At 46.8% G+C, this 14,272-nt stretch overlaps 1 protein-coding gene across 2 annotated transcripts in view; it reads right to left on the bottom strand.

Annotated features, from left to right (window-relative positions):
- MAML3 (mastermind like transcriptional coactivator 3) overlaps window positions 1–13,360 on the bottom strand; it is a 429,374-nt gene extending 416,014 nt beyond the window's left edge. For both annotated transcript variants that reach the window (XM_079919671.1, XM_079919672.1), the window contains exon 1: window positions 12,161–13,360. In XM_079919671.1, coding sequence (XP_079775797.1) covers window positions 12,161–12,634 — 474 coding nt within the window. In that variant the 5' untranslated portion in view covers window positions 12,635–13,360. The remainder of the gene's footprint in view (window positions 1–12,160) is intronic.
- Window positions 13,361–14,272: the final 912 nt, after the last annotated feature.

Here is a 14,272-nt window from a genome sequence, read left to right as displayed (position 1 = left end):
TGTTACAACCAGGGAGGTGCTGATCTGCACACACCACTGTGAGGAAATACCTGAAGTGATTAAAGATAAACACCACCTGCATACTCTGCAAAGGCAGCCACTGCTGCAGCCACATTTCTTGTCAAGGAGGCCGGGAGGAAGGATGGACTGAAATGCCACAGTGGATTAGAACTGGGGAAGAAAGGAGCCCAGAATAGAGGATGGGAGTGGGCCTAAGGGATGTATGTTTTACCCCCGCTGGGAACTCACTTAGCCATTCTGCAGCCAAAACTCAAGAACCAACCGTTAAAGCAGTTTTATTTCTTTTACTTAGTATCCAGAAAGTTTTGTCCAGCTCTGACAAACTGTCCGATTTCTTTGCATAGATGCTAACGTTAACCTCCAGATATACCTCTGAATGAATTTATGTCCATAGTTATTGAACTCTCTTCAAAACAACAGGTCTGAAACACTTCCTTTTTGTAAGATATGTGTTTTAAAAAAACTCCATAAATAATGAGATAAGACTTGATTCTAAGCATTTATTACCTATTCCAAATCATCTCTGGACTCTTTCAAAGAGAAATAAGAAAATGCTTTTCAAAGGAATTAGCCATTAGAAGTTTACTGCAGCATAGCTGTAATCTCACCAGCCTTTGGAAAGCAGTTTTTAGCTAGTAACTATAATCAGATAGCTATGAAACAACTAATATTCAAAAGAGAGAAGCATTTATCTGTCTACAATCACGTAAAGGTAAAATGTTATACTTGGGGCAAAGTGCAAGGCAGCTGTCCACCTTATACATATGTGGAAGTCATCCTTCAAAGAAGACATTCTAGTGCTAGAAATGAAAGAAACAGATCCAGGAAAAATCAGAAGCAAGCACAAAAAAAGTCAGATGACACTCCTCAGAGGGACAGTAGACTAGCAAAAACTAAACTCACTGTTTAAACTTGGCTGTCAGCAGAAGAGTCAAAGGTTGAAGTTGTATTGCGTGACCAGAGCAGCAACTTGAGGAACGTCTTCGTTGATCGTACTGGCTGGCCTAGTTGCAAGATTAGAAGCAAGGTTCTTATTTTATGTGCCCAACCAACTCTTGCTATGTAAGCTACTGAAGCAGAAGCTACCCAGCTGTCTTTAAACTGAAGCCCCCTCCCCTAAAGGCTGCACTGGGCACACAGCTGCATTTGCTTAGCAGGCCAAAGGGGTTTTTCCCACTAAGATGCTATGCAGTGCAGCTAAGTGGCAGAAAATGGCTGCCGCTACCCAGTATCTAGGTCATCAGTCGAAGCAGAGCGCTTGGTTTATTGGAATCACTTGGGAGAGAATGACCTCTGAAGTTGACACCAATCACCTACATCTCCACCCTCGGTTTACTTCTGTTGTTCACATCACTGCCACCTACCTTTTGTACAAGTTTCCAGGTCCTCCTGTCTGTCACTTGACGAAGGTAAAACATGAGACGGTGGTAAAGGAGACGAGGAAAGAGGGACACATGAGGCCAGAGGTATGTGAGGCCGAGAGACAGCAAAGGGGGGGATCCTCGTTAGAAAACAGCAGGGCCAGCCGCGGCAGCACTACCACGGATCTTCACGTGGGCTCCTGTTCAAACCGATCTTAAAACCTAAAGGAAGTTCAAATAGGTGAGGATTGCTCCTTGGGAGGTCATGGTTAGTTAGAGAAGGCAGCTGCTCACTCAACCTTTTCAAGAGAACACCCTTCAGTCAGGTGAAGCCAGAATAATGTAGTAGAGCGTAAAGACAAAAAAAAAATGTAAAGAGCGTAGATCCTAGAGCCAAACTCCTCCGGCTCCGTAAAAATATAGACTCTAGTTCTTAGTATCTCGCGGTACGGCTGCTTCCAGGCCAGAGGTAAATCAAAATGACCAAGAAGCCTGAAGGAGGGCGGTCTCGAGACCACTTCAGCACCTGTGTGTAATGAAAACTGATAGGACTCACTGTGGAAACAAACGCTGTAAGGCAACTGTGGAGGCAAGTCCATTTGGATGCATTTTCTACAGCTGGCCAGGTCAGCAGGTTGTTATTACCATGTTACACAGATGACTGGATTAGTCAGGGTAACTGAACCTGTAGGAAGTGGCAACTCACGGACCTGGGATTTTTATGACCACTCAAAGGCGCACCCGCTGCCACCCCAGGTACTGTATCACCAATGGATACACATTTGACACTAAAGCCATGCAGGCCTGGGGAACGCAAAGCTCAGGAAAGGTAAAGAGAACTACAAACTTGCTCAAGACAGTGAGTTTCCCACTTTCACAGCATGAACAGGAGCTGTTAACTAGACTCCTACTCGCTTGGTCATTGGGACCAGATGAAAAGAAAGTCATTGGTGTAAGACGTGTGGCCAGATATACAGCCTTTAAAAATTCACAGTGTTCACACAGACTGCAAAGACACACACCAGTTGCTAGAGTTGATACTTTTTTTTTTAAGCCATATTTTTCAGGAACACAATGATCATTTGCCCTAAAATAGGTTGTAATAAGATTCGAGGCCTATGTTAAAACAATATTAGATTAAGAGATTTTTTTGGCCAACTTCTTCTGTTTATACATATTACATATACGGAAAAAAGTCCAAATCTGTGCTACAGAAATGCTCACATATACAAGGATATATGGATAAGGATGTTCATTGCAATTAAGTAAGGCTTAATTGGCAGAAAATGAGGAACTACCAGAGTCTCTCGAAATAAGGGATCATTCAATAAATTATGGAACGTTTTATTATGGAATGCTATATAACAGTTTAAAAAATGAGTTGAAGATCTATGTGGATTGAATTGGACAGGTCTCCAAAATATATTATGTGGAAAAAGTAAATCTCAGAACCACATTTATAATATGATTCCATTCAAGTAGGAAAAAACTAACGTGTGGTGTGTGGTGATGTACACTTATAGTATATATGTGAGCAAAAAGAAGAAGGTCTGGAGAGAGATATTCTAAACCGTGATAACTTCTGGGGGCACAGGGGAGACACTGAGGAAGAGGAATCAAGTCACTTAATCTACTCATTTTCATTGAGCAATTTATTCCACAAATATTTGGAGTTCCTCCCACGTACAGGTAGGTCTTTTTTTGTTGTTGCTTTTTAATTTTCTGGCCGCGCCACGTGGCTTGTGGGAACTTAGTTCCCTGACCAGGGATCAAACTCCGGCACTGGACCTCCAGGGAATTCCCAGTTAGATCTTTTTCTATCATGAGGATATAAAGAGGATTAAAGAGACAAAAGCCCTATCCTCTTTTCACTGGTATTTTATTTTTATATTGTTTTAAAGTTTTATAATTTAAAAAAGATGTCATCTATTCTCCAACATTTCAGCTAATTGAACAACTTTTGCTGGCGCATTTTCGCTCATCAACACAGCCCATTTCATCTGTGAACAGCTTCCATTTTCATATAATTGTTTTTTTAATATATTAAACCAAACCTTACTCCTAATAACCGCCATCCACTGATTCTAACTTTATCCCCTTGAGGCCATGAAGAGCACACTAATCCTTTTTTCACATGACAGCCCTTCAAATATTTTAAGAAAGCAATCATATCATCCCTGAAATCAGACTAAACACCGCGAGGTCTCCCCACTGTTCTTCATGTGACATGGTTTCAAGTCCCTGCACCTTTCTGCTTGTTTCTTTCCAAATGCTCCCTCTCTTTGTCTAATTTCCTCTAAAAGCTTGATGTCAAGCGGTGATTATGGTGCTACAAGTGTTACCTAGTCCAGAAAAAGGAAAGAAAGATGATCACCAGCCTCGTTTTTAACACCATCCTTTAACCTTATTCTCCACCACACCAACTAACCCTCTCCCCTCCACAAACTGATTTTATTTGAAAGACAGTGAAATAAATGTTGCTTTAGAAAGCAACGCAAGAAAGCTATAGAAAGCTTGCAAGAAGATACAAAGCATTTAGTATCCTTGGGATTTTCCTAAATGTTGGGTTATTAATGACTTCCATTAACACGTTCTCATAAAACCATAAAGACCATTTTATACAGCTAATCTGAAACATGAATGATGCTCGGCTGTGAGTCCAACCAGAGCAAGGACCCTGGTTCACTACTGTATCCCCAATGCCTAGAAATAGTGTCCAATATGTAGCAGTTGCTCAAGCCCTCACCATGAGACCTTGGCTTATGCCTTAGTGAAATACGCCCCAAATCACTCTAAGTCTGCACCTGGGTGGGAGGCAAGCAAATGAGCGATAGGACAGTAATTCATAAAAATAAGCCTAGCCTTTGTGTAGCACCATCAAGTCTTTGGGACTCTTAACATATATTAATTCATTTGAGCCGAACAATCGCTCCGGGAGGTAAAAAGAATGACTACTGTTCACCTTCCCAGCATGAAGTGAAAAGCCAGACTGTCCCATGGCCAGAGCTGAGATGCAACAGGGCGGCCGGCGCTTTGACTTCTTCCCAGGGACTCTCTACCTCCCAGCAGCCTCCCCACCCCTCTCCACCTGGTTAAGTAGTAAGAGTGTTTTTGAAAAGCTGTAAGGAAAGCCACACTCTGTACTTTCAACATTCTAGGGGAGCTCCTCGTTTAAGGCAGGGTTTCTCAAAAGCAGCAACATTGGTATTTTGGACAGGGTGACTCTTTGTTGTGGGTGCACTGTAGGATGTTTAACAGCATCCCCTGGCTTCTACCCACTAGACAGCAGTAGCACCCCTCCAGTTGTGACAACTGAAAAATGTGTCCCAACATTGCCAAATGTTCGGGGCGGGGGCAAAATCTCCACCGATTGAGAATTTCTGACTTAAAGGAATCCTATGGTAAATCCATTTAAGTGGCAGAAGTAGTCATTTAAAGGAGCATGGAAATCTTTTAGGAAATGATTTTTTTTTTCCAGATATTGCAATACAAACAACAATGCCATTAGCTCTGAAAAATACCTATTTGAGTTTTAGTAAGGTCTGCAGGTTCAGAATAGACTACTAAAAGCACATGTTATCGCCATAAACTCCCAAGGCGCCAGGATACTATCTGTTTACCCCAAATGAGCAAAACCAATCACCTCTTTTGCCACACATTCCAGGAGATGCCTCCAAAATCCTCACCCCCTCTCGCCTCTCTTAACCTTACCACTAGAGCTCCTAAAGTCCTTTACTGGGTACCAGTCCCTTTAGATTCACTCTCAATCACTGAGTTACTTTCAGCATCTAACAAACAATCAAAGAAAGAAAAATAACCCACCACTGTGAGAATGAAGGGCACTAGTAGAGCTTGTCTTAGAGCTGTGCAATCCTTTTGAGTCACAGTTACGACCCAGGTTGAATCTGCACAAATAGACTCAGCACTTCAGCCTTTTCTTTTGAAGGGAAAGAAGCCCCGGCCCTGCCATGGGTTTTCTGGAGGTTGAGAAAGATCTTGCGAGAGGGAAGGAAAGAAATGATACAGTAATGTATCCTAAAAATCGTCTTCGCACACATAAGCACAAGTGAAATGTGTTGAGGACTGAGAGTCCATAACGTGAAACATTACAAAACCAGATTCTACCCAACAGAATGGAGACTTCAGGAGTTAGAAATTCTGGAGGTTGTTTAAATAGCTCGCTCAAGTTTTCTATGGTTGTTAAGCCATTGCTTAAGGTGGATAAATGTTAGTTAATCTTACTTTAAAAGATTCTACTTCAGCATAAAGGTCATTCCAACCAATGGAAGGTCCAATATAATTAAAAGAGGTGTCTAAATTATTCTTAGGAAATCACTTTCCTTATGTCAGAGGAAGTACTGAAGGCCTTTTGAGATTTTTATTAAATTCCCCCAAGAACAGAATGCGCAGCTTGCCATAAAAAAAAAAAAAAAGCACTGAGCCATAGTAGTAATGGCTTTTTCTATGCACGTGTGTATGGTGGCCCTAAGGGAACACCGTGTTTCTTTCCCAAATGGAGTTGCTTATCCACAGCTCAAAAGCCCCTCAACTGTTTAACAGATGGAACAGCCAGGTATACTTTTAAAACAAAGTGTGCCCCTTCTCTGATCCATGGAATAGAACCCTATGATCTTTAAGTATTCATTATACGGCAGACCCTCAACTCCATTTTCTGAGTGATTTTATCCAGTCTTATTCCTTTAGTTCTTTAAACTTTGTTAGATTTAAACAACAAGAAAAGGTTGGGGTTTTTTTTCCTAAGTTTTTGGTGATAGCTGATTTTCCAAAAGCTCTATTTCCATCTCACAAACATGAATAGTGAATTTTTGAATGTGTCTGTCTGAAAAGCATGCTATATTTTTTAAATGAAAATTTGATGTGGGGGATCCAATAACTTTGGCGCAGACATCTGTAAATCAGCTTCTTTTGCAACGTCAAATTAGTTTGAAACAACATGAAAGTAAGCATACTATTTTACTGAAAATGTCACAGGAAAGGGGAATAACTCAGCCAGAAACTGTTGAGAAGTCACTGACATCAAGTCTAATGCTGATTAAAAAACAAACACCTGTTATTCCCTTAAACCTAGCTTAAACAATACTGAAAATCTAAAAAGGACATACTACGCTGTCAAAGTCTTGGATGCAAGAGTGTGATTTAGCTTTTTCACTTCCATGAAGCACTACGGACTATGTACCAGAATCATTGAATGAATGAATGACATTTAAAAATCCAGTCTATTCTCTATGATTTTCACTAATGAAGAATAAATGGTATACTGAATCAAACCCATAATTATTCCAAAATAATTGGTATCTTATCCAATTGTTTCATTAGTTATAGAGGAGGAAGCACCAAAATTAAATTTCTCTTCTTATTGCTTCTTCCCACTCTTTGGTAAAAGTGCTAAAGATCAGTGAAGAGACCAAAAGGTTGGCAGTAGGAGGCGGAAAGAAAAACAAGGCAAACAGCTGGATCTGAAAACTCAATAATCAGCCTCTGAATAATAGAGGGAAAAATGCAAAGCTATTTGGGAGAATCAAAAGGCAGATATTATGAAAATCTTGGGACTGAGTTTTAACTATGTTCCTTTTTATGAGACTTTGATGTCTGATTTCACAGTTCTCTATGATGGGTAATGTGGAAAGAGATGACAGAATTTAGCCATCTTAAGCTCAAGAATGTAGTACAGAAGTGTTAATTAATACACACGGAGCACTGATTGCAAGTAAAACTGTAAGCGACACTAAATAAACCCTAAGTACTTCAGACATATCCAAGAACTACTACGTAGTGTGCAGAATGGCTTATCATACTAGATTCCTCCTATAGTAGCAGCACGGATGAGAAAGAGGGAGAGATTCCCCCATTCTTATCTCAACCAAATGGAAAAACCTTGTCAGGAAACCTTTTTAACAACAGTTGGCTATATTGGTCTCGGAGAGGTATTTAGAAAATAACTCTATGTAACTCCATTTTAAGGTTTAAAATCCTCATCCTTCTTACAGAAATGTCAGTACACCTTGTCCGGGGACTGTTCATTTTCCTCATATCAAGTGGCAGAAAACCTCCAAAGATTCTAAAGCTTGCCCTTATGATTCTAATGCAACTGGATAGAAAGTATCAAACATGCCATCTGCCTGAAAACTCAGCATTCCCTGGGAAAGGAACTCAGCCTGAAGAGCATTTTGTAGATCATGATGAATGATTAACTAACTATGCCTGTACTTTTCTGATCGTTGGCTGCCCATTACTAAATAAAATGTACAACTAAAGTACATACATAACACAATTAAACATGTATTGTAGCGCTTTTTTTGTTCAATGCTTCTTGAGAATTAAAAGACAAACACTTGTTAAGCACAGGGAGATGAAATTTCAAAAAGTTTTCACAAACTTAAGGCACACCTTGTGTGGGCTATGGAAGGTTTTTCAAGGGACACTATCAATCCTATCACCCAGGAAAGCAGAACAGGATAAGCCGAAGAAAAGGTTCATAGGAAAGATTTAGAAATGGTTTCACATTACAAGCTTGCCAAAAAACCTAGATACAAAGCCAGTAATTTACCTTCAACAGGATAAGAAATGGGAAACCGGATTCATTTATACGGAGTTTTAGCCCTGGACTAGTATGCTGACATTTCCTGGATCTCTTCCAGGAGTAGATGGGAACATTTTGGATAGGTTGCAGTTTTCTCTAATACTCAGCGTTTAATATGCTTATTATCAAATGAATTTTATGTGATAAACTCTTCAGAGCAGGAATCACATGGATTTATACAGTCTTTAAGCTGTGTATAAATTAAGCACACTCTGAAAGTTATGATGGCGCTATGAGGTAGAAAGGTTATCAAAACACGGAATTTATCCAGGTCAAGTAAGACTACCACCATTTTGAAATTCTGAAGACTGCATTGTCATGCTTTTTGGTATGCCTGAATGATTACACCTTTGTCAAGCCACTCTGTCTTTGGCTTGAGAATGAACCTGTCAGTTGGAAGTTATCTTAAAATTTTAACCAGGACTTCAGGTTTAAGTACAGAAAATGAACAATGTCTCATTCTGCTACCACAAATTAAAACTATTTTAGGAGAAGACACCTTTTCAACGAGATTCTCTAATAGGTGAAATCAATAGTTCTCACCAACGACTCTTTTGGAGGGGAGGAGGGGGAGACCCTTCTGAATAAAGAAAGTGTGTGCGGGGAGAGTCATTTGACTACATGTCCAGAAACTACCTTTCACCTGAAGTAATGTAGCTTCCAACCCAGGCCTGGGCTATCCACTCTCTAACAGGGCTATTACGGACCCACACAAAACTGAGGCCCCTCCCAGCAGCCTGAAGCCAAAGGAAGATTTCTATTTCACCTCACCCACCCTGCTTTGGGTTTGCTTGTTTGCTTTTCATGCCTATGCTTGTAAATGTATAAGAAAACAAATCAAAAGAGGTAAAGCCTTGATTAGACTGCCTTCTTAATCCAAGCCAAGCAGAAAGAGAACTAATCAATATTTAGTACTTTGGACATACTGGCCCTCAGAAGGTAAACAATAGCAATAAAACAGAAAAGAATCCTATTCATCTTTATTTTTATCATCATCATCATTATTATTTGCCTCTGGTTGATTATGGCTTTCCTTTAGGGGTTTCCAAATAGCTCAATCTGAGAACTAATTATAATTGCTCTGTGCCCCGCCCCCCTCCCAGAGCCCAACTAAAATCCAACAGCGAATTCAAAAGTGGAAGATTAACGTGGTTTTCTGCAACCTGTTCTCAAGATTTTATCTCACACACAGGCTAAATTAAAATACTCTTTCATTTCAGGGGCCAATGTACAATTTTAAACTATTTTTAAAGGAAAAATAACTTGTAGAGGAGGACGTTAACTTTTTTCCTTTCTTTTTTGTGGTACCTAGAATTCACATGCAACTCTTTGCTTAAGTTTTAAGGCTGTTTAATTTCATTACACTCATCACACATACTTGGATCACTTATATCAATGGGAGATGCATATATGAAATACAGTTAAAGGTAGAACATACTCCTGTACATCGGTATAATCGATACGCTACATTATTCTCACAAAATTGATAGAAAAATGTAATTGTCAGGCAATCATTTTTCACGTTTGTTAACTTGCTGAACTGGGATTCACCATGAAATTTACTGCTTCGGTCTCATCCACTCAAGTAAGCACTATCTTTTTGCATTTTCAAAAGTAAGCTCTGGCTTGGGCTTGCTACCTCCTTCCAGGTAACTTCAGGACCCTGGGTTTGCTCCCACCTGCGGTTGTATCATAACCCAGGCGCGCGCACCCGGAGTGCCCCCACTACCCTCCCAGGGCCGACATGGCACCCTCGAGAGAACACAACCCAAACGCTAAAACTTTCCGGCCGCAAACTCTACTGCTCTCGCCCGCGATCAAAAGCGACCGGGCACCGGCTTTTTGTTCCAGCGCTGGTCAGCTGGCGAGGTAACGCCACAACAGTCCTCCATCCCCAAAGGTCGGGAGAGAGGCCGTGGGACTGAGATTTTTGGAGCCTCCCGAAAAGCCCATTCCTACGCAATCCGAGCGTGTGGGGCGTACAAACACAGGAAAAGAGGGCGTGGAGCAGGCAACGAAGATATTCTCAGCGCCTTTCAAATACTACTTGTCTCAGGTTCACGAAGTGAGTCTCCCCATCGGTGGCAGAGCGCGAAGGGGGGGCGGGGAATGGGAGACGGCGCGGACCCGGAGAGAAATAGGTACCAGCAGGGCGTGCGAGATACAGTCAAGATGCAGGTCCGACCCCGCCTCCGGGTACAATCAGAAAAGCTACAGTGTGTCAGTGGCTTTCGGCTTCCTGTTTGTAAAGCGAGAACCTCCCTCCCTGACTCTATGACCGTCGTTCTCCCTCCCCACCGAGTCCGCCTCTTCTTCGCGCTCCGGGCTAGCTCGGAGGCGGGGGGGCGGGGTGGGGGGGGAGCGCGGGCCCGCGGGGCGGGGGCGGCCGCGGGGGAGGGGCAGGGCCTCGGGGCGCAGCGCCCCTCCCTGCCGGGCGGCCTCCGGGGCGAGCCGGGCCGCGAGGCGGACAAAGCGCGTCCCGCTCCCTCCCCCACGGCCGCGTTCCAGAAGGGAGGGGGAAGGCGGGCTCGAGGAAGGTGGGAGGAGGAAAAGGAGTACGGAGGGGGGCGAGGAAGGGGAGGAGGGAAGGTGCTGCCGGCGGGACTGGGCAGGATCGCGCCGAGGAGGGAGGGGAGGGAGGAGGGGCTGGGCGGCCTCGGAGAGCAGGGAGGAGGGAAGGATTCTTGAAGCCCAAGATAAACAAATTGTTCCTCTTCACGTGCGGGGTGGGGGGAGGTGGGGAGGGTGGGGAGTGAGCGCGGCGGCCTCTCTTCTTCCCCTCCCCCAAGCCGGCTCTTTGTCACGGAACGCCCAGCGAAAGCCCGCGCCCGCACCCGCACCACCTCCGACGCCGACGACCCCCAGACCGGGGACGTGCGCGTGTTATAAGCCGCACAACGAGAGGGCCTCCCGCGCCGCCGATCGAGGTGCGGTCTGCAGGGGAAACGCGAGAAGGCGCGCGGCCCCGCTACGCTCCCGGATTCCCACCGCCCGCCCCACTCCGCACACGCGCGCAGCCCAAATCCGGGCCGTGCGGCGGTGGAGGGGGCTGCAGACACCTTTCTCAAGCTTCCGGCTCCCCCCCACGAAAGGAAAGCAAAAGAACCGGAGAGTGGAGATAGGAGAAAGGATTCTACCCTCAGGGTTAGGGGGTGGGAACTGCCCCTTCCTCCCGGAGAAGTTAAGCCATTGGCTGCTCCTCCTACCTCCAACCCACCCACCCAGCCATTTAAGCCTCTTTCACCTCCCCGCTACCTTCCACTCCTCCGGGCTTATCAGACTGGCCCGGAAAGTTGGCGGGGAGCGGGGCGGGAGAGCAGCGGAGAAAGCTCTGTGCAAGCAAGTTTAAGAGGAGGAGGGGAGAGAATGCCCGGCGAAGTTGCGTGGCGGGGACTCTCCGCGCAAGCCCAGGGCGTCGCTCTCCCCTCCAGCCCCGGCGAGTGCCGCGACCCTCGGAGCCGCTCCACCTGCCGGGCCGGCCCGGGGTCTCGAGCTGCGAGGGAGCGCATCCGCGCGCGCTCTCGTGGACGCTCGCGCGCGCGCGCAGCCACCTTCGCTTGCTTCTCACCCACCTCAAAGTTCATTCACAAAACTCTCAGACTTTCTCAGCCCAAAGAGGGTGAGCTGGGGAGAGGAGGCGAGAGCATCTCCCTTCCTCCCCCTCCTCCTCCCCCCAGGTTCGAGGGCCTGGTGCCCGCCCAGAATCTGCGACAGCATCCATTTCTCCCTGCACTCGGCGGACGTGCTGAGAGGGGTGGGCGAAGGGGGACCGGTCTGGGGAGCCCAGGCGGCCAGGCGAGGGGTGGGGTGGGGAGCGGTGAAGAGGAGGAGCGAGGTTTCAACTCTGGGTTCCCTCTTTCAAATCGGTATCTAAGAAAGGGAGAGGGGGGTAAAACTTTTCCAGGGCCTCACTCCGACGCTCCTCCAGGCTCCCTCCGCCCCTCGCAGTCGTGACTGGCTTCTCCCCCTCTCGCCCCCTCTTCCCCAAATCTGACAACCCTGACAGATGAACAGGTAGCGGCGACGGCAGCTTTCACCTCACAAAAGTTGACGTTAACCCTTCGGCTTCAGCCCACTTCGCCCGCCGTGCAAATCAGATCCCCGTGCCCCCCGTGTAAGAAGCTCCACGCCCCCCCCCCACGCGCGCGCCCCGTGCCCGCTGCCAGCGCGCCCTCACCATGATCAGCGTGTGGTTCCTCTGCTCCGCCGAGGCAGCCTCCGCATCTTGCTGGGGTTTGCTCTGGTGCTGTTGCTTGCCCGTGCCGGCGCCCGATTTCTTGGCCCTCTGCTCCAGGGTCCGCTGGTAGAGGCTCACGGTGTCCCGGCGCTCCAGCTCCAGCTGCGCCACCTGAGCCTGCTGGTACCTGTTCTCGCAGTTGACGTGGTGCCGCCGGCAGCCCTCGATGCGCTGGCGGAGCCGCTCCACCACCGTGCTGTGCTTGGGGACGGCCGCCGAGCCGCCGCCGGGGCCCCCGGAGCCGCCGCCGCCGCCGCAGCCGGCAGCCGGGTGATTGCTAGTCGGAGCAGCGGGAGTACTATTGGGAGTATTATTCACACCGATCCCGGCCCCGCCGAGGCTGCTGTTCAGGCTACTGTTGATGCAAATACTACTGCCATTCGCGGCAGCAGCGGGGGCTGCGAAATCCCCCATCCTGCTCCCCGGGCACACTATTTTGGAAGAACTTTTTTTATCCACCCCCTATCAGCCTCCTCCTTGGGTCCAAGGATTAAAATAGTTTAAGTGGAACGCGGGGGAGACGCAAGCACATGGATGGAAACAGCGATCCCGACCGGGCGAAAAAAAGGGGGAGAGATTTTGGGGTGGTTTTTTTTTGTTTCCTTTTTTTAAACTGTAAAGCTCGAGGGGAAAAAAGGGGGGTGTTATCAGAATACCATCAGACACCTATCAACAAAAAGAATCACAACAAACTGAGCCAGCAGCAAATCGGGTTGCAACTCAAGGGAAGATCCGTTCTTCGCCTGCCTTCTTTTTATAATCCATTATTTTCTAATAAATTCCAGGAGATTTCCGGTGGTTGGCAAGCATTTTCTCCCTACGTACCGAAAAACACACCCCATGTACACACACAAGCATATGCCTCCAGTGCGGACACGCGCGACACACACTCACTCCACACCGCATCGGAAAACGGCAAGCTTGCTTATTGCATTTTCCTTCCACAAAAAAAGTTTTGGTGTTTATGCCGCCCCGTGTTCTCAAAGTACTTTGGCTGCTCAGTTGCATTTCACAGGAACCTAGATATCGAATCCTCGGGCTGGGGGAAGTAAACACATGGACAGTCCGAGGCGACTGCAAAAGTAGATCGGTGAAGTCCTTTGCAAAACGCCGCGCGGAGAGCAGCCCCTAACGCTCGGCTGGGCTGCCGCTGCCGCCGCTGCTCCTGCCACCATCACAATGATCAACTGCTCGCCGCCGCCGCCGCCGCCTCCTCCTCCTCTCGCTCCTCCACCTCCTCCTCCTCCTCCATGCCAGCGGAGTGATATCAGGACGCGCGAGCTCAGTAAACACGGCAGCGGCGGCGGCTGGAGGCCGTGAGACAAGCCCGGGGACACGGCGCAAAACCCGGCGCGGACTCTCCGCCGGCAGGAGCGGGTGCGGCGCGCATCGGCACCCGGCTCCCGGCTCCCGCCTCCCTCTGCTCGTCCTCCCCGCCCCTCCCACGCCCCCAACCTCACTGCCACCCGGACTGGGAAGCCGGCGCTGCCAGAAAAGAGAAAAAGAAAGATTCTGGGGGATCTCGGGAATGAATCAACTTTTGACGCGTGCGCGCGCGCGCGCGTGTGTGTGTGTGTGCGCGCGCGCGCGACTGTGTATATGTGTGTATGTGTGTGCGCGCGGACGACCGTGGGGACGCGCCTGGCTGGATTTAATTTCCTTATTCCAAACGAGGTATGAAGTGATCCAAAGTTGTTGTTATACGTTTATACATTATATTGCAGAACTGTGCATGACCAGGCAGAAACATTGAAGCTTCGCAGCAGTTGTCTGTTACCCCTATCCATATGGAAAGAAGACAAATGAGTGGCTTGTTTTTAAAACCCAGGTAATAAGTCCTCGCTAGTAGTAACCCTGCTTGTGGACACTTGTTCAAACTCTAGGCCAGTCTTAACACACAAATGCCAAATTATGAACAAAAAGAAATAGGCAACAAAAAACTTGGAATATTATTTAATTGGCTGTACATAATGATTGTTGCTATTAGGGCAATTATTGTTTTACTTACCCTTGGAAAAAAATTAAAACAAAGCAAGCAGGGACTTGGAGGTG

This window comes from Stenella coeruleoalba, assembly GCF_951394435.1.
Source record: "Stenella coeruleoalba genome assembly, chromosome: 4".
Lineage (NCBI taxonomy): Eukaryota > Metazoa > Chordata > Mammalia > Artiodactyla > Delphinidae > Stenella > Stenella coeruleoalba.
Note: the sequence above shows the minus strand (reverse complement) of the source record. Positions and strands in the feature narration are given on the sequence as shown.